Source organism: Fonsecaea multimorphosa (genome assembly GCF_000836435.1).
Source record: "Fonsecaea multimorphosa CBS 102226 unplaced genomic scaffold supercont1.38, whole genome shotgun sequence".
In the NCBI taxonomy this organism is placed as follows: Eukaryota; Fungi; Ascomycota; class Eurotiomycetes; order Chaetothyriales; family Herpotrichiellaceae; genus Fonsecaea; species Fonsecaea multimorphosa.
In genome coordinates, this window is record NW_015971672.1 from 180637 (window position 1) to 204327 (window position 23691).

General features: G+C 52.8%; 5 protein-coding genes across 5 annotated transcripts; 3 read left to right on the forward strand and 2 right to left on the reverse strand.

The window, feature by feature from the left end:
- Nucleotides 1-550: 550 nt before the first annotated feature.
- Nucleotides 551-5605, reverse strand: Z520_11402 (uncharacterized protein; the record flags this gene model as incomplete). Its single annotated transcript, XM_016781891.1, has 1 exon — nt 551-5605. The coding sequence occupies one exon, from the start codon at nt 5603-5605 to the stop codon at nt 551-553; it is 5055 nt and encodes a 1684-aa protein (XP_016627049.1).
- Nucleotides 5606-6687: 1082 nt separating this feature from the next.
- Nucleotides 6688-9807, forward strand: Z520_11403 (uncharacterized protein; the record flags this gene model as incomplete). The annotated part of the gene is made up of 1 exon (XM_016781892.1): nt 6688-9807. One exon carries the CDS (start codon nt 6688-6690, stop codon nt 9805-9807), a length of 3120 nt encoding a protein of 1039 aa, XP_016627050.1.
- Nucleotides 9808-11141: 1334 nt separating this feature from the next.
- Z520_11404 (uncharacterized protein) lies at nt 11142-14972 on the reverse strand (the record flags this gene model as incomplete). Its single annotated transcript, XM_016781893.1, has 1 exon — nt 11142-14972. The coding sequence occupies one exon, from the start codon at nt 14970-14972 to the stop codon at nt 11142-11144; it is 3831 nt and encodes a 1276-aa protein (XP_016627051.1).
- A 1361-nt stretch (nt 14973-16333) lies between these two features.
- Z520_11405 (uncharacterized protein) lies at nt 16334-19822 on the forward strand (the record flags this gene model as incomplete). Its single annotated transcript, XM_016781894.1, has 1 exon — nt 16334-19822. The coding sequence occupies one exon, from the start codon at nt 16334-16336 to the stop codon at nt 19820-19822; it is 3489 nt and encodes a 1162-aa protein (XP_016627052.1).
- Nucleotides 19823-20499: 677 nt separating this feature from the next.
- Z520_11406 (uncharacterized protein) lies at nt 20500-22645 on the forward strand (the record flags this gene model as incomplete). The annotated part of the gene is made up of 2 exons (XM_016781895.1): nt 20500-20589; nt 20648-22645. 2 exons carry the CDS (start codon nt 20500-20502, stop codon nt 22643-22645), a joined length of 2088 nt encoding a protein of 695 aa, XP_016627053.1.
- Nucleotides 22646-23691: the final 1046 nt, after the last annotated feature.

The following is a 23691-nucleotide window of genomic DNA, read 5'->3' on the forward strand; positions in this document are numbered from 1 at the left end:
TTTTGCTCACTCTGGGACGGGTGTCTATTTTCCCCTGACCTGTTATTTTGTACACTGGTATGTGTAGGTTTACCACCACCTTCGCGACACAAGACAGGTCGCACTCGCGCACGAGCAGTATTTCTCAAAAATCTTTCTTCGTCACACAATGTCTAGTAATCACAAAACGTGCACAAAGCGCCCTTTGATGGGGTCATTTAAGATAAAGGAGCAAGAGAGAAGTAACAAGAGAAAGTCGGGAAGCTTGGAATTGTTTTGGAGAAGCGCACGGAGAGGGCCCTCGGGATTTACAACGCCGGTAGGTATGCCTCCGGGACATCGGCGGGTCGATCGACCTGACTGACTGACCAAGCATTGCCATCTACGTCTGGCTGGCTTTGTACATTTTATTCATGGCTAATTATGCTATCTTTTCGACGTCCCTTTGCCCTCGATGTGATGATGATCAGGGATGATGCAATCCCTCAATCACGAGCGCGGCTGTTTACACCACATGGCTGACTACCGCGATCTTTGGCAGGTGGAAGAACGAGGACTCATCCGTCTCCGGCTAATGGAATATGAAAATGTTCCCACCTCGGTCCACACTGACCACGCACCCATACGGTCTTCTCAACATGACCACGTCCGTGATGGAGTCCAAATGCGTTCGGAGCAATTGCTGCTGTGCCGCGCTGATGATTGTGTTACGAGGGGGCTTGATTGCTTGAGGGGTCGAAGGCGCAGAGCCAGAGCCAGACGCAGCGTTCGCCCCGGAGCTTCGGTGCACGTTCGGCGTGCCAGGCTGACTGCTTGTCGTAGCGTTTGGTGTAGGTGTATTTGATCTTTTCGTAGGACTTGACGTGGCATCTCTCGAAGCACGGGTGTAAGACGATGTCTTTCTCGGCGTCTGTCCCGACGTTGTGCCCTCCTCGCTGCCGTTGACCTTTTCCTGTACAAGCAAAATCTGCGCCCCAGCGCTCAGGCTCAACGGATGCGAGACTTCGTATTTGTATTTAGACTTGATACTCGCAGCAGACACATAGCCGTCCTCACTTGCATCGTGCAATTGCGGCCCAGAGACAATGAAGCTGTTCTCCGGTCTGCCAATGTCCCAGTACCGCAAGGCTCGATCAACACCGCCGGTCAAAAGGATCGAGTGCTTGTTGGGGTTGTCAGGGTTCGAGCTCTGGGTGTAGTCGGTGAAGATGTACATTGCAAGAATCGGAAAGGTTGAAGCCGAGCCGGCGCTGGACGACGATGGAGCTGATCTCTTCACAGGTGACCCGTCGGACACTTCATTGGGGGTCGAAGACCGGTGGAATTGCGGTCCGATCAGGCTGTCGTTCTCAGACACCTCCTGCGCAAACCGCGACAGGATCTTTTCGCTGCTCTCCTCGTCTGGAGACCACGCTTCATACGGCCGGCTGTGCCCACTTTTCGGAGTGAATGTGCTTGGTCGTAAAACTTCGCGGCAGACCATCTTTTCAATGTCCCAGGCACTGATCTCGCCCCCGGCGCTCACCAGAACCCATCTCCCGTGCCCTTTGGCGGGATGGATCAGGAGCCGATCTATTCGAGAGTCGGTTTGGATGCCAAAACTACGCAAATGCAACTTGAACCGCAAGTCCCACAGGTCTAAAATTCCGTGGCTCGTCCCCAAGAGCAACCAATGGTGCTTTCTGTCGACACAGAATGTAGTTGGTGTACCATGATGTACCGGGTTGTTCATGCTGTGGAGGATCTCCATGTTCTTCATGTCAATCACGAGAATACGACATCTGTTGGTCGCTGCCAGTAAGATAGATTGGGAATTTGGAGTGCGATAGTGATGAAGCCAAACGGCGTATTCTGCCGGACCAGCAGCACTACCATCGGGACCACTGACATCGTTCACAGCTCGGTTAGTTGGTATCAGGTAGTCCCGCACGAGACTCGGTCTGCCATATCGGGAAGTCTCACCACCTTCGACACTTCGATAGTCGACTCGAAGAGCATGAATGCTCCCATCGTCCGCGCCGCTGAGAAAGGTGTGCGTCTCCTCGATGAAGCAGAGACTCTTGACTTTCACTCCCTCGGCGCGTCGATGTGTATACCTCGAACGGGCCGTGACATTCTTTTCTAGCCTGATCGTATCCCAGATCTTGCAGGTCCCATCATCTGATGCTGTCACAAAAAAGGCATGATCAGGTGCCGCACACACTCGATTGATGGCAGCCGTGTGCTCCGAAAATTGAGTCAGCAACTGGCCCGAAGGGCGCCATGGTTCGCTGCGAAATCTCTCTTCCTGCTGCGCCGCTTTTCCGCCGCTCTGTTGTAAGACGTCGGTAGCTCTCCGAATGGGTGTTCTGCTGTCTGCGGGAGGTCGATTCCCGCCAAAGTCCATTTGATCTATGGGGAAGTTTTCCAAGAAGTGATTGTCCAGCAGTCGTAAAACATTGGCATCATTCCCTTGATATGAATGGTTGGGCTCGTAGAGCGGCGTCCTCGCCCCGCTGCCACGAGGTGAAACGGATCTGGACTTTGCGGCCACGTTTGCTGTCACTGACAACGCTGAGGGACCCGCAGTGCTGCGTCGATGCAATTGGCCGTCAATCTCGACCTTGCCAAACGCGTTCTCCGAGATGGTGGAAATCTCGGCGTCTGCCTTTGCAGAGTCCGCTCGGTTCATCAAGTTCAAACCGCTGTTTCGATGTCTGAGTTCGAGCGAGGTGTTGCGGCGCAGAGAAAGTCTGTCTCCATTCATGGAAGTCCCTCCATTTGAGACGCTTGGCCTGGAGGATACACTCGCCCTTTCCACAGCTATTGTAGGTGTGCCATTAGGTCTCATTTCCGAGGGTTTGCGATTTTGGATGTCCATGGGTCTGGTAGCCGGTGTTGCTGTTCCGCTGGACTGCTCTGCGGACGAAATCCGTCTCGACATAGGGTCGTCAATGCTGGTTGATGCGTCCAAAAGAGCATCCGCCAGACTATGTCTCTCGTCCATTCGTGTTCTTTTCTGTGCCCTCCTAGGTCCAGTCGTGTTCTCTCTGATCGGCTGACGCGAATCAAAGAAGACGTTCTGCGGAGCAACATCGATCTGATTCAGAGCGATGATATTATTCAGCATGCGGTTCCTTTCGTCTGTGTCCTCAGATGGTTTGTGCCTGGCAATTTTCAATATGTACTCGCGGAGCGCAAGAAGCTTGATCTCGTCATCTGCAGTCATTCCGAGGTTTCGCAGACTCTCGAGAGATATTTGGTCATCTTTGTCTTTCTGTGAGGGAGGAATCCTGGTCAACAGTCGCTTGGTGAGTGCTGACGGATTTTGCGGTGTTGTAGGATCAGACAACGTCAATCCACCATCTCGGCTTGCGGCTGTCCAGAACAAGCTGTTTCCCTTTCTCGCTGCCCAGTTGGTGGCCGAATCAAACACGATCTTTGGCAACGGCCGTTTCAGGTTATCTAATATTCGCTCTTCCGTCAGAGCAGAGATTGGTCCTTTCAAGAATGGCTGGATGAGAGGGAGGACGATGCAGTATTGATCTGCTGCTGGGATGTATCTGGCAGACAAGACAATAAACTGTATAGCACTCTCCCGCACCCAAATGCTGGGATGAACCGAAAACCTTGCAGCGATGCCGACAAGTTCCCAAGTTGTACTCTTCTGCAGTAGACCTAATGCAGCCATCCGGGCTAAGGCTCGGAAGACTTTTTCCACGACAAAGTTCTCGGGGTCAGTTAAAGAGCCAACCATTACCGGCAATATGAACTTTTCTAGACTCGTGGCTCCAATATAGGAGGCGATTCCAACGAGGGCCTCGAAGAAGGAACACCTCAATATCCAGTCCTTGTCATTCAGATATGTGTTTAGGTGGGTCAGTATCACGTCACTGGACTTCTCACTGCCGAAAAAGACGCATAGTCGAGATGCCGAACCCAGCAAAGCTCTTCTTACAGACGCTTCCGGATCTGTTATCAAAGCAACGGTCGACTCCTCAAAATGCGGGACAATTTCGCGCCGACCAAAGTCATACAGGGCGTTGTACGACTGCTGGGGTGCCAGTTCATCTTCTCGCAATGCGGACAGACGTCCGTCGGCTCGGATGGCGTGGACCATATCGAGAACTCTTTCAGCAGACAATGCCAACGAAGCGAGACATGATGCGTACGCGGAGCGCACAAGAACGCTGGGCTCGCCTGAAGGACCAGGTCCAAAATGCTTCAGACGTGGTAGGATATACTCCGGAAAGATATATGCATTGATGGGGGAGACAACTTCAATCATTTCGAAAATCGAGGTCATTGCGTAAATTGCTGCAGCCCTGACCACGTCCGATGGATCCGCGACCAATCCAACGATGTACGGCAGGATGCGATCCAATTTTGCCTCATCCGGAAGTCGTTCAGCAAAAGCAACCAAAAGGTCACATGCCTTGAGTCGTGCTGATGCCTTTGCTGTGTTCCTCAAACTGGACTCGACTAGAGTGAGGAAGAGTAGGCTACCATCGTAAAGACTAGGATCTGCATCCGGAGGCTTGACTTTATTGTTGGACTTCATGGTCAACGGCGACCGCGAAGACAGTTTTGTGGAACTTGGACCATAGCCGAGAAAGAAGGAGATCTTGTCAAAGTCATAATAGACTCGTTCAATCTTCTCGTCGAATTCGCTCAGGCTCCCAAGATTCAGTTCCACTGGCTTCAGAGCGGTAGCAGGCTTGGTGAGGTTGAGCATATATTGATGAAGAAAGCTGTAAAAGTACTCAGGAAAGATCTTGGATCGGTAGAAGGAGAGATGCTGTTCTGCATTGTAGCGCTTCTCTGGATCCAGCTCAATCATGTTGAGAATCATTGCGCGCACTTCAGGGTCTTCGATCTTGTTGAGATGGGTATGCTCGGGGCTATAATCTCCTGATCGGTATTTGAACAGGTGACTCAGAGAAAAGATGGGCCCTTCTAGAAAGATTTCGGCAATCACACACCCAACGCTGAAAATATCCATGGCCCAATTCAGTTCCCCTTGCGCCTCTTCCAGATTGTCCGAAGTGAATCGTTCTGGAGCGATGTAGCACGTCCGTCGCGACGAAGTGTCGAAATAGAATGAGAAGTCGGCTGGGTTGTCTTCTGGCAGATTGACAGGCTTAAATGAGGAGGAAAAGTCGGTGAGATAGAGCCAGTTCCACGAAGTGACGAGAACGTTTTCAGTCTTGATGTCGCCGTGGTATACGTTGCGTGCGTGGCAATCACGAATGGCGCAGAGGAGCTGGAAGGCCAGCCATTTCTTTTCGATATCCTCCAAAAATGGCCGGGTGCTCATCCGATCGTATACTGAGCTGAACATGTACTGACGGACGAGGAAGCCACCGCTAGGAACCTCGATGATTCGTTGATAGCCCAGAGCATTGGGGATATCGGCCAGAATGTTTCTCTCTTCTATAAGTTGCCGAATGTACTCGTGGACCTGGAAAGACGAATATGGCTTCATGACCGCTTTGACGAACACGAAGCCCTGCTGACTTCTCGCGCGGACGCTTTTCATAAAACGCGCCGAGGCCAAGGTCTTCTCGTGCACCAGGTCCGCAAGTTCAGGGACATCAATGCTGGCGGATGCCGCGGAAAGCGTGGTCATGGAGTAGCCTTGACCCATCTTGAATGAATGGTAGCCGAGATGCTTTGGAGCAGCGACTCGGTGGTGGATGGATTAGGAATAAAGAGATTCGAGACCAAGTCCAGTTGCTGGCTAAGAAGATATCAAAGATGTTTGGGCGTCCATGATGGTTTGATTCGTTCAACCTCCGAAACTGTTTGTACTGGAGGGCGCGGCCGCGCTCAGAATATCTGGTGGTGGATATAACTAGAGTAAGAGAACGGCAGGTGCCTGATGTGTGCCACGTTCGTTTGTACGAGTATGGGACGATGCTGGCTTTGAACAGCGGCTTCGAAAATGTGATAGTCTGTGAAGGACAAGAGTCCGCATTTGATGGGATTGTTGTTAGGGCCAGTTGACTGGATGTTTGGTATTCCTTTTCCACCACATAATGCAGAGGTGTTGGTCATGGTTGGATAACGGCGACCCCTTTGTAGGCACCATGATCACATGATTGGATCTCTGGGCAGCGGACACTCTCCCGCCCTGCCATCCACCATCCACCATCCACCATCCACCGCAGTATCTTCCCCCCTTGGTGCCACCCAGAAGCCACCAGAGCCACCCACCAGGGCCACCCAAGGGCCACCACGAGCCACCACGGGCCACCAGCGTGTTTTGCTGGCATGAACAAGCTCCACCCCCTGTAACACCCGAACGCCAACCCGCTGTCTGGCTCGCTGCTACTTGTGCGTTTCGTCATATCACACGAGCATTTCTTTCTGCCAGCTGCCAGAAGATGCCCAACCATACTACCAATCTTCAGCCAGTCTGCATTTGATGTCCGGTCAGATCAGGGACTTTCTTCTGTGCTGTCCATGACCGCCTCTTCCACGACCAAGCAGCTACCCTCGCCTTCTTTACCATCTTGTCTTCACTTCACAACAGACGTCATCACTATTATCGTCATCGAATTCAAGAGCATGGCCAGATCCCTTATGCTATGACTTTGACTTGCCTTCTCTTCTCCCGCGATCCGACAATTTTCACGATTGGTTTGTGACTGGTGAAGATGCGGGCAGCAGTCCTTGGACGATCAACGCAGAGATCGACGAGTCGATAGGGCCAGCTTCGGCTTCAAAATGTCCGAACATGGCAGCAATGAGTCGAGACGATCCTCCTCCCAGACTTCCAGTCAGTCTGCCGATTTCAAGAAACCCAAGACTATTCGGGGAGCCCCCAAGCGTCATGGCTCGAAACACTCCTCTAAATCCTTCGAAGAAGACGACCCTTCCCTGACGTCCTTTCCCTCCTTCTCTCCGGAGGCAGAGACAAAGTCAGCAAGCATTGCTCAAGAGGTGGTGCCCAAACCCATGCGTACAATATCACAGAAGGCAAGGGATAGAAAGACCACTCTTGCAGGCTTGACAAGTGCATCTCCCTCTCTCAATAGACAGAAGGCCTTGTTCGATGACTCCCCGCGGTCATCCCTGGAAATTCCAGGTTCCTTGCACTTGGCTAGTGACGAGCACATAGAAAGACTCATTGCGAGGTCTGGTGCGGTCAAGTTGGTCCGTCAGTATGCCTCGGATCTTGCTCAAAGGGACGCGGAAATATCTGCGCTACGAATCCGAGCAGATCACCGAGAGAGGGAATTGAAAAAGATCCTGCGCGAGGCCAATGTCCCCACGGCGGAGGTCGAGAAGAGGCTTCTCCGGCTGGAACAGGGAGAAACTGACGCAAGGGTCGGGATGGCATCAAATGCCGTGGATCGAGCAGCTGCGTTGCTGGACGGGATGATGAGCGAAGCAATGGCAGATGGCATTGTGGTCAGCAGCCCCTTGAACGGCGACTTCCCTACCGGCCAGGCCTCAGATACTCGAAGCCCGCCAGCAGCCCTGAACGCCGACCTAGAGGCGAGTCGCAGCAGGGCTGAGTCAATGGCATCTAGTCACGCCAAGGCAAGCCGAACCCCTAGTAGGGCCAACAGCAGTGTCAGCGACAGCAGCCAGGATATGGAGGCCACCCTACGTCCGCGGGTATCAAGCTCAAATACCTCCAAATTATCTGGTCTCCAGAGCATATTCCAGCCTCCAACACAGTCTTCGAGCTATTTCATTGGCGGCAAAACCGTCAGAAAGCCCAAAGCCAGCGACGAAGCCAGTGTCCGCTCCAGTCAGTCCACTCGCTCTTTTGCCTCCTGGACCCAGATTTTTAGTGGAAAGTCCCAACCCGGTCGATCTAGGGCATCATCACTGGGACAGCAGAATGCACCAGGCGAAACAGAACCGAATGTACCGAAACCGCGCAGCAAACCGCCTCTAACTACTAACAAATCGTCAGCTTCGTTACCGACAACGGGGACGGTCAAAAGTCGACCACCAGCAAAGCGTGCACCGACTGCCACACGACTTTCCGCCAGTCCGAGTCATGCACGGAAAGAATCAAACGCAAGCAGCCTTCCTCCGACTGTCGAGCTAGATCCTATGATTGAAAGTTCTCAGCTGCCGCCCACAATGACATCGCAGAATCTGGACAGTACAGGATTGTTGACGGACCGATTCGGCTTCATCTACGACCAGAAACGGCGGAAGCGACAGAACCTAACGGTCCGAGGACACAAACGCAACAAGCTGAGTGGTGCCGAAACCATCGCAAGTTTCAGAGCCGGTGAAAATGCACAAGCTGAAGAGCTCTCCGTCGAAAGGCCGGCCACCCCCGTTTCAGTAGATGAAGAGGCACCTAAAAAATCATGGCAAGAGTACCTCAAGGTGCCCGCAGCTCTGTCTTCAGGAAGGCCAAAAGAATTGCTTTCACATACGCCCTCTGCCAGCGCTGTCGTTACTGTCAGTACGGTGGACGCTGCAGGCACTACAACGCCACCGCGTCGAAGTAGAGAGATGTCCATTTCAGTTTCTGCTGCTTCGCAGAAGGCTCTTCCAACCACTAGTGTGGTGATGGAACCGCAACCCTCGACAGTGACGGCAACCTCTTCCGACTTTACACCGGATTCCGAGTCCGAAACCACGGCGGACTCTGGGCCTGCGAGATTGCTTCTGGAGCAACTCACGGAATTGCACGACGCACTGCAAGCAGAGAGAGCTGTCCGGTGGAATGACTTTCTGCGCAGAGTCAGAGCAGAAAGAGCGAACGCCGATCGCGCGAGCAACAGCAACACACCCGAAGCGGACCTTCTCAACGGCGAACTCATAGGAATAGCAACCCTTGGGCGCTCTACAAAGACAAAAGCGAAGTACATGCATTTCAAGTCACTGGTTCTGGCCGGGATACCTGTCTCCCTCCGGCCAAAGATCTGGGCTGAATGTTCTGGTGCAAGTGCTCTGAGGATCCCCGGTTACTATGAGGACCTCGTTGCCCGATCGCAAGAAGGTGCCGACATAGACCCGGACATTGCAGGCCAGATCAAGGCGGATGTCCACCGGACGCTCACGGACAATGTGTTCTTTCGGCACGGACCTGGCGTTCAGAGGTTGGAAGAGCTGCTGAGGGCTTACTCCTTGCACAATCCTCGCATTGGCTACTGTCAAGGTATGAATCTCATCACAGCGTCTCTGCTGCTCATTTGCGCGACGGCGGAAGATTGCTTTTGGCTTCTCGTTGCCATCATTGATGTCATTCTTCCGAGTCAATATTTCAGCTCGACCCTACTTGTGGCTCGGGCTGATCAAGTGGTTCTTCGCCAATATGTTGCGGAAGTCCTGCCAAAATTGAGCGCCAAGTTGGAGGAGTTGGGTGTCGAGTTGGAGGCATGCACCTTTCATTGGTTCTTGTCGTTATACACGGGCGTGTTGACGGGCGGAGAGGCCCTCTATCGAGTTTGGGACGTCATTCTCTGCCTCAACAGTTCCGACGCTCCTCCACAGGCCTTGAACCAGTCCAAGACCACCCTCACTGTGGACATGCCTTCCCTCGGCCTGTCAAGCGGCCCATCAACCCCCGTGACGCCGTCGCATCCCCCAACAGAACCTAGCGTCACCGCAGACAACTCCTCAGAAGAGCATGATGGTACATCGTCGCCTTTCCTCTTCCAATTAGCCCTCGCTTTGCTGAAACTCAATGAAAATGCCATCCTCGCACTCGACTCGGCCGCACAGGTGTACACATATATCAACCATAATATGACGAATCATGCCATCAGTATTGATGCGCTGGTGCAGGCGAGTGAGGCGCTGAGGACGAGGATCGTAAGAAAGGAAATGTTGGAGAGGAGGAAAGAAGCGATCAAAGAGCTGGGGCCATGAATGCCAAAGCGAGTTGGTACCTACGATGAGTGGTGCGTGTACTCGCTTATATTGGGTCATGGTGAACCCATGATGCAGTACCTCATGCTATAATCGAATGCCCATCAGTCTATACCTTGCAAGGTCTTGATACACAGCAAAAAGCCAAGGTCGAGGAAAGAACAGAGACACAGAATCTATACAATCACTGGGGAAAATTGCCATCGGCCCCCAATCGAGAGACTGGTTGGTACGAAGTAGCCGAAGGTCTTGGGCTGGTACTCGAGCTTGGAGTCTCCTCAGGATAAAGAATTTGATTCTGGGCCACGTGACACTTCTGCTGGATTCTGGATCGGCTGTGAAGGACATGAGGAAAAGGTGAAAGAGAGAGTGTGTGTATTGAGGCGCCGTTGATGGTTCAAGGCAAGAACGAGAACACCCGACAGACCCCATGTCGACGTTCAGATGCCAAAAAAGGGAGGAAAAAAGAAGATGCTGAAAAAGATCGCAATGACTTTTCTTTTGTTGTCATTTTGCCTTGTGTGCTTTGCCCCCGAAAGGGCAAGCTTTTATTGTTTACCTTATGTGCATGTTTACATGATACCCCCGGGCTACTAGGTACCATTCGAGATAAAAAGCGAGTGCGGGAAAAGAGAGAGACAGAGAGATGTGGATACAGAGCATGTCAATGAAAAAGAAATTCCAAAATGTATAGAGATTCAAGCTTGAAATCACTGTCTCGTTGTGATCATGTCGTATGATTGTGGATAGCACAGCATCCCAGTTCACCCTGTACCCCTGTGCAAATGATATGCAATGTATGTACGGGGCTGGCTGTAGCTAGATAGGACTGGAGATAGAAAGCTGGCGTCCGCCGCTGTAAATGAGTGTAAATAGACAGGACGGGCCCCTTATGCTGATATCGTCTGCCTCCCGACCAATCTCCTGCAGTACAGCGTGGCGTGTCACAGCATGCTATGTATGGCCCGGCTCAAGCCTGATCTGTTCTGGTCCGATGTATTCTGCTCTGATCCGCTCTTTCCTGAAAATAGCCTTTCCTCTTTTTTTTGGATTTCGATTTTGCTTGTTTCTGATAGAATGAGGGGGCTTCGCAAGAGCGTGTCTGGGTTCTGTTGTTGGTTGGCGGTCGAGGGCCGTTCGTGCTTGTGATCCACTCAGCTCGGACTCTTGACAGCTCATCTTATTGATGTCAAATGGCGTTGCGTTGTTGTCCTCCCGCAGAATGCATTGTGACAAACGTATAGCTCGTGAAACCCCCCGTGCTGTTCAACGAGGATAAGGTGAGGTGGAAACGAAATAGGCCCACGGTTCATATGAGACCGCCTGCAGCGTCCTCAGAATGGCCGAGGGGGAAGTCTATTGCTAAGGTCGACCTCATTGTTGTCGTCGTCCGCTCCTTCATTCTCGTCTTCCACCAAGATGAACTCATTCTGTCCGTCCTCTTTCACCTCGCCAAACAACTCGAGCAACTGCTGAATGGTGGCTCGCTTCCCCATGCTATCCGGCCCGATCGCACTCGTGACTTCGATGTCCTTGCGGTCTTGCATCTTGATGAGATCCTCGTCGATGGAATCCTTGACCACAAAGCGGAGGACGTCGACGCGGTTTTCCTGTCCGATGCGGAAGGCGCGGCAGTATGCTTGAGCTTCGATGGAAGAGTTGAACCACAGATCCAGTATGATAACCTTGCTCGCCATGCTGAGGTTCAAGCCGACGCCGCCGGCCTTCAGAGAGCAGATCATGATGAAGATGTTGGGATCGTCGCGGAATTTGTCGATGGACCGTTCTCTTGCGTCGATGGTCATTTTACCGTTGAAGTGGACGTGGCCCCATCCCTCTGCGGAGCAAACATTGCCGAAAATATGACCGAGCCCGAGAAATTGGGTGTAGACAATGATCTTTTGTCCCTTGTACTTGCTTCTCCAGTTCAGGATGGCGGCCTTCGTCGCTGAAAGTTTGGCAGAGGGGAGTAGTGCGCCGCCGACGTCCAGCCAATTCACCTCTTCCTCCTCGTCGTCCTCACTGTTTTGGTCAGAGACAACGCTGCCCCGGCCGAGACTGGCACTTCTGGCCCCTCCTTTGGCTTTCTGAGTGAGTTTTGCCAACTTCCTCTTCTTCTTTTCAACCTTTGCTGCCATCTCCCGCGAGTTAAATCCTAGCTCTTTCAGGCCGGCACAGGAAGACGTCTCCTCGAATACAGTCTGGCATTCGAGACATGCAGTCTTCTCTTCCCCACTAGCTCTTCTCTCTTCGTGCATGGCGATGATGCATTCTTGGCAGTAAACGTGAAAGCATGAAGTGCACACCGGATCATCGGGCGGTAGGCGGCATTTGGCGCAGATCGATCGAAGGTGTACTTCGGTCCAAGTTTCGGATACAGTCAACGCCCGAAGGAACTTTCTGAACTTGAAGGAAAGCCCATAAGTGGAACCGGTGTCCATAATATCGTCATCCTCGATATCTGGAGTACCGCCATTTTCGAGCTCCTTCGTCTGACACGTCTTGAGCGTGTTCTCATTAGCGGCGAGCATCTTTCTTAGAGCTTTCATCATGTTCATCGAGACGGTGTCTTGAGAAGCCTGTACTTCCTTGGCGGTCAATCTCCATAAAGTCTCGATATCTGCTGCGACGAACATTCGTTTCAGCACGTCTTGACACAGCATGATGTGAGAACAAAGCATTCGAAGACGCATCAACATGCCCAGAATGTGACCGTAGTTGTTATTTAGTGTGCCAGATTTCGAGTATGCATTGATTTGCTGGATATATCTTGACTTGACAATGTTGTAGATGTTCCTCTCCACAGGGTTAAATTCGACCTCCACTGTGTTGTGTGTAATACCAGGGAGTTTAACGATAGGGGCGTTAAAGAGGGTGTCCACGTGTGTTCTCCGGAGCATGATAGCCCTCAAGATGTTGTGAATTCGACCCATATGCACCGGGTCTTTCTTGATGCGATTGTTGCAATAATTGTGACAGAAGGTCCCGTAGTCGCCAGTGTGGGGAACCCTGAGGAACGAAAAGTATGGAAAGAGCTCTTCGATGTAGTTCAAGATGGGAGTTCCTGTAATGCACCATCTGTAGTTGCCCTGAAGACCACGAACAGCAATCGAAGTCTTGGATGTGTGGTTTTTGATATGGTGAGCTTCATCCAGGACGATGCGATGAAACTTGATTTGATGAAGTGGCCCGACGTTGTCGGTGTAGTGCTTCTTCCACCACTCATTCTTTTTCTCTTCGGAGGCCAGATGCTTGGGCGGTTCTGCCAGAGGATAGCTCTTCTGGACCTCGCCATAAGTCGTCAAAATCACATCATAAGCCGTCAAGTCCGCGACGATATTGTTGCTGTAAAGTCGGGAACCTGAGTGATAACGGAGAATCCGACCTAGGGCGTTCCCCTTCACGTGCTTGTCCATTTCCTGCATCCATTGATTGAGTAGCGTTGGCGGTGCGATGATCAGGGTGGTCTTCACAACACTACCCTCGTCCGCCTTGCCGTCAAGGATATTCGCAATCATCTGTATTGTTTTGCCAAACCCCATTTCATCACACACCAGCCCACCCTTGGGTTTCGCATCTCCGGTTTCACGTTCACGCATGAATGCAGCACCGAGAAGTTGGTGGTTGTAGAGTGAAGACTCCATGCCTCGAAGTCTCCATCCTCCATGGTTATCCGATCTGACTGCGCCTCGCCCCTTGAACTTCTTGGTTGCTTCCAAAACAGCCGTTCGGTCGGAGCTGGCAGTGCCTCGCTCAGCTGACGGGATACTTGCAATGAGTTCTTTAAGCGCCTGGTCTTTGTTGGACGAGGTGAAAGTTGGCATGTCTGGTCTCGAAGCGTTTGCTTGGGCGGCGCTCACGATGTTAGTTCGTCCAAGACTTTGGATATTGCTGAGATTGGGCCGCTGTTTGCGGCCTCTCTTCTGTGCCGAATTCGGAGCGCTTCTGTTCTTGTTAGTTGCACCTTTCTTCTTCGGCTGACGAACTTCGTTAGACGTTGCTGCCTTTCTCTTCGGCTTTCCGAAACCTGCATCGATGCCAGCAGAGATAGCATCCTGCAATTCCTTCTTGGTAAGATGATTGCGAGATTTGGATGCTCTCTTCTTCGGCTCCGAGCTCGGCAGTTCAGGAATTTCCGGAACAAAGAGTGAATCTGCCTCCTCATAACCAGCAGGTAGGGGATTCTGCTGTGGGGGGTCTTCCACAACCATTTTGCTCCTTGCGATGTCCCTGAGGCGTCTGTGCTCAGCCACCTTTTCAGTAGCAAATCGGATGTCGTCCGTTGGAGTGTTCGAGCCTTCCGCTGCCTTTCGCTCGTACTCTTTCTTGCGAATAGCAAACGCCGCGGCGGCATATTCATTCGCTGCTGACGAATCCTCGTCGAGGACAGCATTCCAATCCATCTCGTCGAACTCTTCAGCCTCCATGTCTGGTGGATTTGTGGAGATCCCGGCAGTCTCATCATTGACGACCCCACCGTCATCTTCCTCATCGAAGTTGGCCTTGTTTTGGTTGTACTGCTGGATAGCTTCGAGACCGTGCATTTCCACATCCCCGTCTGGGGATGAATGAAGGTCCGGCAAATCTATCTCTAGCGGTTCACTGGGGTCGTATTCAGGAAAGGGGTCGGTGTGTGTCATCGGTGCTGCGTAGAGATGGCTGGCGAAGTGGTTATTTGAACCATCATCTGGGGCTTCCTCGAGATCGACATCAGCCTGCCCGCGCTTGAGATTGACATGAGATATTCCAGATTGCACATTGTGAGTTCCGTGATTTGCAGAGTCATCGCCCCCGGCCCCGGCAATGGCTGCTATGCTGTCGATATTCTCGATGTTGGGCTGAGCAAGCGGCATACCACTTTGTCCACTGGCTGACTGATTTGGCAGGATTGACTCTGACTTGCAATTGAGCTCAGCCGACCCGACATCAGGCGCTTCATCATTTGACTTCGGGGGCTTTCTCAACTCGTTGTCGTGTTGGACAGACGTGGTCTCGATCTGTGAAGCATGGACGTCCATGGGAACAATCTTGCCCTGTTCCTCGTCTGGTTCATCCTTGACGATTGGCTCGACTGGTAGGGCCACTTCGATATCGGATACTGAGTCGTCGTCTGAGTCGTTTGTGAGGTCAACGAACCCAGCGCAGCAGTGATCAGAGGGGGCCATGGTGCTCTGTGTTGATCGTAGGGTATCGCGTCGAGATGAGTTTGGCACAGGATGAAATCTTATGACGAGACAGCAATTGCAGGAGTGACCAAATCGGAAAGAGACAAACCGGTATCAAATAATAGATGGAAAAGAGTAAAATAGTAGCAGAAGACGCGAGAAAGATGGAAGAAAGAGATCAAAGAGCAGTTGGGGTGATGATGTGAAGGGGGGTACTTATAGTTAGAGAAAGACCTCCCCAGGCTTAAGCTGATATAGCCTCCATTCAAGAGTGAAGCAATGGCGACAAGGCACGTGGGTTCAGAGGCAGAGGCAGTTGAATGACCACCAAGAGTAGTCGAGTAATGGAAAACAAACCTTGAGGCTATTATGGAATAAGAGAGAGGTGAGGTGTTGTGCTTACGCAGGTAACAGCCTAGTATACGAAAGTAGAGGTCGATCTAAAGTCAAGACGAAGAGGTAAGGGGCCACGAGCATTGCAAACTTGCCATTGATTTGAAGGGGGGGTGCTCGCGGCGGTCATCGCTGCCTTGAGCTGGATTGGACCAGGCGAGGCTCCGGCGCCTTGATCGCAGAATCCAGCTCTTTGGTCTTCAAGTGTACGCCCCTTCCTCCATCTTGTAGTCTTTTCTCTTGCATACTAATAGTCAGTCTGGAGGCTGATGCGGAGGCTACTGAGCGATGTGCTGAACAATCCATAGTGGTAGGGACGTATGACGGTCGATCTGTTCCTTTCTCCTGAACGGTGTACAAGAGGAAGCTGCAGTCGGGGGCAGATGTAGCCATGGAGCATTGGAACTGGCCAAGTCGTTAGTATTCGAGCGTACGAGTCAAGAAGACTGGTGTCGAGCAATGTGAAGCGGTAGTCGTGTGGACAAGAGGAAAACTCATGGAAGATTTAGGGATCCATGATGTCGGGATGTCGGGTTGGCGCATTGGCGGATTGCCCGATGCGGTTAGTGGAACCTTGGCTCACCGTAAGTTGGGAGATGACGCCGCTTTGGTCAGATTCGTGCCCTTGGCTTCCCCCCGGGCCCCCGAGGCCCCTTCTCCAACAACTTTGAACAAGTCATCGGCATTTAGTCAATTCATATATAACCCTTAGGCTCCTACATCAGCAAGCACTGTGCTGCCTTGGTGTCCCTCTCCTTTCCTCGCTGTCTTCAAGCACGGTCGACCTCGGCGGTTCACAGCATGCCTCGATGTCTGCGTCTAGGTCGTCTCATTCTCGCCCTCCCCTCTCCGAACCCGGTCCTACGCGCTCCCTCAATGTCCTGTCGTCCGGTGCAATCCACTACCACGCCTTGAGCTCTATGTGATGACCCGTACCGCAGATTCAAGTCTATAAATACTGTATTGAGATGCTGGGGAGATTGATTCAAGGCTACGCCAGAGGTAGCCAGCTCGAGAGTGCTACAGAAGAAACACACACCCGCAGTCTGCTCTGGCCAGAATTGTATGTGGAGGGTCGTCCCGGTTCTCTGTCACCACCAGCCACCCCCTACGGCTCTCCTACCACCCGTGTCTCGCCTTTCGATGACCGAATTGGGCTGGAACTGAACGAGTCAAAGGACTTAAGGCTAATAGTCGCCCAAGATGCCTTTGGAACAAACGACCGTCCTTTGCTGCTCTTTGACACCCAATTTGTCGAGTCCAAGGAGCCCAACTTGTCTCAAGGCACAACTGTCCCCTCTCCTGCTGCCGCCGGAGCACCTCTTCGTGCCGGCCCTTCCATTCCTATTCTGGGACATGTGAGAAATCGAAGTTCTACCATTTCAGGAGTGTCCGCGTCGTGGGCGCGCCCTCATAAGGAGTCGGAGCCGACGGACCACCTCGGCAATGTCCTGGACTGCATGTTTGGTGTCAGCAGTGCTACAAAATCCGGATCCAGCACAAAACTGCACTTCCTCCCGGGCGACCGGAGTCCTGCGAGCGACCTAAGTTCACGTGCACCATCCTCAAACCTGCCCAGCACAGCGCCTTCTCGTGCCCCCCTCTTGAGAGCGAAGACAGCCACGACCACCGTCAACAGCCAGGGTCAGAACAACCCTCCCAAGGAATCCGAACCAGAACCACGGGACGCCGTTCTGGTTACTCGTATGTTTTCGGTTACGCTTCCTGAGGCCCAGGATGATTTGAGGCAGCGCCGAAGGTCTTCTGCTGAACATGCCAGTTCGATCAGTCCGCTTTCGTATGGCCCTGAGTACCAAAATGGCCCACCTCTGCAAGGCAAGAAACCCAAACTCGTAGAGAAAAAGACTCCAGTCTTTGCGATCGGCTTGCTATTCTATCTGCCTCGCCCTGGTGACGTGCGTCCAAACACCTCATCGGCTCGCCCATCATCAAGAGCTTCATTTACGCCGTCATCGACTCCAAATTCTCATGGGTCAGGTTCCTTCTCTTCCTGGACATTTCTGAATGCCATCCCCGAGCACTTATGGTCTCCTGAGGATTCCAGCCTGCTGACTGATCGTGGCATTGATATCATTGTCAGAAACTGGGAAGTCATTCTGAGGAGCCTCACTGTTGTTGAGACAATGGCACGCTCCGAGATTGGCAAGTTTTTGCAGGAAGTGAACCTGGCGCTGATTACCTCCGCAGCAAAAGCACCAAAAGGTCCTTCAGAGCAACGCACGAATCAACGAAACGTCTATCTTCGCTCTCCCAACAGATTGGCCCAAGTGTCCGAGCTGCAACGCGCTGTCAGGCATACTCTATGGAGAGTTTCCTATGCTCTCCGCATTCCGAGGGTTCTTACGGGGCTAGGGCTTGACAACGGAGGCCACTGGCTCGACGAAGCACGGTATCTGGTCCGAATATGCGGAAATAAACAGCAAAACTTCTTTCTTTTCAATCTGTTGACTGCATTTCTCGGAAACCATACTGAATGGCTGGAAAAGTTAGGGCCAGACTGGTATCGAAGGCAATTCAGAGCTTTGAATAAAGGGAAGTCTCGACCCAATAACCTTGCCTCTCGGACAGTCATAGTCTGCGAAAACCGATCAATGGCTCGCCGCATAATCTTTTTACTGGCATCGTTCTTGCCGCGGAATGCAATCACAAAGCTCCCGACTGAGAACTTGTCGCCCCTGCTCACGCCCGATGTCAGCTCCGCTTCGCCAATCAACAGGATCCTCAACGAAGGATCCCTTCGCCGCCACGCTCATAATAAATCCCGAGACGGAACTGTCCTATTTGATCGCCGCGATGGTGCCGGGTTATCCAGTAGCGTCTCATCGTCCGAGAGTGCCGCTGGCATTGCTAAAGCTTTCCGTGGAAGCTCTCGGTCGAGGATCTCCAACGCCGAGCTTACCCTAGGCATGAGACCCGTGTCAGTGTTTTCTCCAGCGGATAATGGTGGTAATCTCCACAAGACAAATGCTACTAGTTCGACGGCCACACCCGGCGTGGGCACACCTGTGCCGCATTTTGCGACAAGGGCTGATGACAGCTACTTTCCTGAAGGCGCGGTTTTGGATGGCGAAGAGACTGGCGCCAGCGCCGATCTGGCCCGAATCTTGAGGCGTGACAGCGTGAGCCAATCACAGTCCCAACAATCAAGTATGAATTGGGGCTCATTGATCAGCAACGTTTCCGGGCTGTGGAACAAAAGGCAAGACTCAACCGCTTCAACGAATGAGATCACAAGTTCTTCCGGCACTGGGAGCTTGAGCGATCGTCGCAGGCTTGCTCCTAGGTCAGTACCAATCCATGGCAGGCAGCCAAGCCGACTGGAGGCCATGGTTGATGAAGCCGGTCGCCTTCGAAAGAGTAAACTGCTAAGTCAGGACGATGATCCTGCAAGTATATTTCGTCCGTCGACGTTCCCAAGCGAAGTACATCCCCCACGACTTACAGTTGACGAGAGGGACGGCGTTGTTGATGTGGATATCAATATTCCTGGTTTTATAGGCTGGAATGAAGGGAAAACGTCTTCTCCTCCATCATGGTTACATCATCGGTCACCTTCTTTTGCGAGTGTGGATGAAGCGGGCTCGTCGTACAGCTCACATTCACGTCACACCGATTCGACAGGGTCGAGGACTTCAAACGTTGCTGGTTATCTGAAACGATTCCATGAAGACTTTGTTCTGCAGGGGGTCAAGCCGTACTCCGAGCTCCAAGATGAAATCAGGCAAAGCATGTCAAGAGAACCAACTCCTTCCGATGACATGTCTATTTCCCCTTCTGACACGCGTGACGCGGGAGGACGATGGGTCACCGTTTGCACGACGTTACTTGCCGACCTTAGGAACTTTAGCATTCAGCGTCTGACCTTAAGGCGATTGGCGCAGCGAGGGACTGGAGGCGGCACCGCTACAGGTGCCCAGAGCCAGTCAAGATCAGAGAACATCTCAGAACCTTCTGGCGCATCATCCAGTGTCCAGCCAGGATCGTTAGTGACTCAGCTGGAGCAGTTTGACAGCGAAATAGTCATGGACTTTGACACAACGCTTACTGATGCAATCGAACGTGTTCTGAACGAGACAGAACCGGGGAAACAAAAGTCGGTGGCTTCAACTAGGACACACTCACGGACTGTGTCCGCCGCTACTTCGTCTTCCGTGAAGTCGCTGCCGCTGGAGATTTCGGGCCCCGGTAAGACCAGGGACTGGCCTCGCCCAACTACGTTGTCGCAGTCAGATTGCCGGCAAGTTGTAGTAGGCGCTCTTGAGGAAGTCGTGAAGAGTGTCAATGAAGATTTGACCAGGTATAACAGAGGCCGAGACGCTGATGGACATGTCAAGATCAACGGCGATGCTTTGAATCAGGAAATGAGGCAAGATAATGTGTTACGTGAGGGAGTGAAGAAGTGGCTCCTCAATGTCGAAACGAGGAGTGTGTGGTAGGAATACTGGAGGAATGCTGGGGATGGACATATGATGAGTGACGACCTTCCCCTGTCCATAGCGACGATACCCTTTAGAGCGCATGTATTATTAGTATCTTAGAATCTAGATGGACTGGCGATACCAATGTCTATAGAGGGCTAACTAGCGTTGTCCGAAGGCCTTAAACGGCTAGTCCGTAAGCCTTTGATCAGTCTTTACAACCCTTGGCATCCCTGACAGTCACAACCGCCGGCCCGGTGAGTTACGAGTGCGCACTCACCATCCGTTGGTTGCGGCCATGATTCCACTAACTAGGTATCTAGGGGAGAGGGTTATCTTGCCTTGGGGACGGACTTGTTTCATTTGGCCGAACACTATCTTCCCGTCCCTGACAATGGACACCTACTCTGGCGAACGGGATTGTTTCCGTATCGCCAACTTGTCCATGATGGCCACCCCTTCTGTCGAGGCATTTGCCCTGCAATCTGCATCCCTCCTTAGCTTGACCACGGGGGAACCTGCCACGATCCATATTCCCTAAGTACTGCCTCTCCGGGACAGTGGTATCATACAATCGCATGCAGCATTAATGCCGTTCTAGGCCAAGCGACAACCAACCCCCACGAATAACTGCGGCCTTGTAAGAGCCATGACAACTTGAGACGAAAGAGAACCCTTTTTGCTCTATGAGTTCCATGCCGGCCAAATTCCACCTGTCCACGACCTCCGGTCGGCGCAAGTCGACGTATCATTCCTGCGCAAGGTGCCGTCTAAAGAAGGTCAAAGTAAGAGAGACTGCACAGCAATCATTGTTCGGTCCTTGGTAACTGACTCTCAGCACAGTGTGATAGGCAGCTGCCTGCTTGCTCCCAATGTGTTGCTGTCAAGTCCACTTGTGCCGGGTACAGTGCTTCGCAGCTGGAAGGTGTCGTCCCCCGTCACCTCATTCAGCACCTGGAGAATGAAATTGCGCTGCTGGAGAACGAGATTGCCGAGAGTGGCGGTGCCGAGGCTTTGGCGTCCCTGGATGCAGACAGCCACCACACAGGAGACACTTTCCGCCGCCGAGACCACCTCGTCGGCGCGGGTCGAGTAGGGGAGACAGTTCAGGAAGACGCAACCCTGGATGCCATCAAACAGTCGATCCTGGCGAGTGCCAATATTCAGAGTATCATCTCGGCAAGTCAGCCTGCGGGAAAAGCACGGACGGATCTGGTCTCTCGCATCAAAACCGGGCTCACACCTTCCCCGGCCTCGACGAGCGGCGGGGTGTTGGATGCCCACGAGAGCAGCATTTACATTGACCACCCTGGCGCCGAGATCCCGGCGCGAGTGTTCGCGAGTCTGCCTTCGGCTCTGACGTACAAGCTTGTGGGAAAGTTCATGCGATGCTTCCTTTCGGGCAATTTGATTCTGCGAGAGCCAGATGTCTGGCAACAATTAGAAAGGGTGCTGCAGATCATCAGTGATCGCAAAGCCAGGGTGGCCGACCCTAGGACCATCACCGTGGCTCCCAGCTACGACATGCTCGTCATCTATCTAGTCTTGGCCATCACGGTCACCCTGGACAGCTTCAAAGGGGGCCACGAAGCACGGTGCATGGAGCTTTCCGCGTCGCTCTTCAATGAAGGCATTCGACATCTCTCTGAAAGAGCTGGCATCCCAGACGATCTTGCTGGTTTGCAGGTCACTCTACTGACGCTACATTCGGCCATCATCAATCCTCAGTTTGGCAATGTCTGGGTCTTGAGCGGCGTTGCCATGCGTGCATGCCTGGAGCTTGGGCTTCACCGTGAACCCCCACTCACAGCTCAGTTCGATCCCGCGATTCTGGAACATCGTCGGTGTCTCTTCTGGGCCGCATATTGTGCTGACCGAACCATATGTTCTGCGCTTCAAATGCCCCTCTCGATCGCAGATGCGTCCATCAACACGCAATTGCCGCAGGCTGCGCAGGAAGCTCACGCAACGAAAAATCCTCTCCTCCTCCTGATCCAATATCATCAGCTGAGATCATTGATTATTCAAGTCCATTTCCAGAACGCCCCACTACCGGCCAACCTGGATTGGGAAGACTGGCTTTCCGATATGGAGACCAAGCTCCGTGCATGGTATGGGAGCTACCGCGCCACCAAGTCTGAAATCAGTGAACTGACCGAGTTCGAATTCGCACATACTATGCTATTCTTGCACCGACCGTCACCTCGCAATCCGCAACCGTCTGACCGCAGCCTGCTGGAGGCATTCGAGGCCGCCGCGGCGTCAGCACGGATCCTCAAGGAAGACATCTCCCAAGGCTTCCTCCGTCGCCGCTGGCTGTCGGCTTATCACACGCTCGAGACGGCCATGATCGCACTCTTCTGTCTCCGCTACGGCTCGAGACACCTCCGAAAACGATTCTCCGTCCATCAGATCTTCGAGATCGCCAAGCTGTTCACGTCGAATTTTCTAGCCATTGCAGCGCTGGGCTGGACTGAGGTTTCGGCCTTTGCCCGCACCTACGAGCGCCTGCTGGCCCCGCTCCTGGATTTCATCTTCTCCGGGGAGGACGACCCCGAGAGCTTCTTTGGACCAGCTGAGGAGGCGCAGCTTCGACGTTGGCTGTACCCTGGCCAGACACGCTCTGACGCGTTTCGTTTCGAAGCGCCGCTGCACATGTCCACGTTGGACGATTTCACCCTGTTCGATGTCGATCGCATGCTGGAGGACCTGGACCCCCGTAATGACAACAGCAGTGCCGGCATTGACGTGAATGCCTCATGGGCAGACCGTAATGCTGACTCGGAGCCCTGGGGCTGCTGGGATTTGCTGAATAAACCCCCTCTAGAGTCTCGACCTTGACTGTGACATGCTTCCGAGTGTCAGTGCGATCTCTTCCGACAATTATTACCTTTGGATCGTCATCATGAACGCAAAGCACCAAAAGGTCAATGAAGCCAGTCGAGGCCAGGGTGTGCAGATTGCAACCCCTTTTGTCTCCTTACCCATTGTATGTACATTGGGAGGTTAATGGAGGAACTGTAATAACACCGACCGGGACCAACAGGCTCCAGGGCAGAGGGGAATGAACGAGGGCAAGATGTAGGCATCTTCACGCCTGCAACTGTGTCCAGGCTTAGAAAAGTGGCCCAAAGGCGGGCAGAATGTCGATTGCAAAGATTCAATCAGCTGTGCTGTCGTATTGTGGGTGGGCGAACACCTTACCTTGGGCCTAATAGTCAGCTACGGTAGGTGAGTACCTCATCTCCCGGCTCCGTGGTCTGGGGTGCCGGTAGGTATTTTGGTATTGGTAACGATACCGTTCCGGATCTTAGCGACTGCCCGGGCTGGATGTGGGCCACCTCGCCGTCGCCAGCGTCCGGGACTTTGTCGGGTCTAAACTTTCCGAGATATCAGATATCGCAGGGTCGAACCAATCAAGACATGTTTAGCCCCGTAGCGGATGGGGATCGGTATACGTCGAGACGTGTACCCGCACAGAAACATGTCGCTTGGATCCACGCAACAGCGCATTTTGCCGGGTGGCGGCATTCTAACAAGCAAGCCGTCCAAAAGCCTTTATCGCGACGAGGCGGCTGCTCCAGAGGGACCGAATCCTGGTCGTCAAGTCCCGCAAGGCCGCGTTCAGTTCCAGAAACACCACTTTCCTCTCTATCACTACTATCAGGTAGAGAGATCATGGGTCGGCACTCGGGCTGCACTGCACTGCACGGCACTACACACACACATGTATAAAATGACTGATTGGGTTTGTTGCGATAGATACAACTCTCTGATCGAAGGATGAACGTTCGGTGATTGTCTCTCTATCTCTCTCTCAGAGTGTCCGTCGTCGAGGAAATACGCAGTCCACGGGCGCCCCCCCAAAAAGAAGACGGGATTCGATT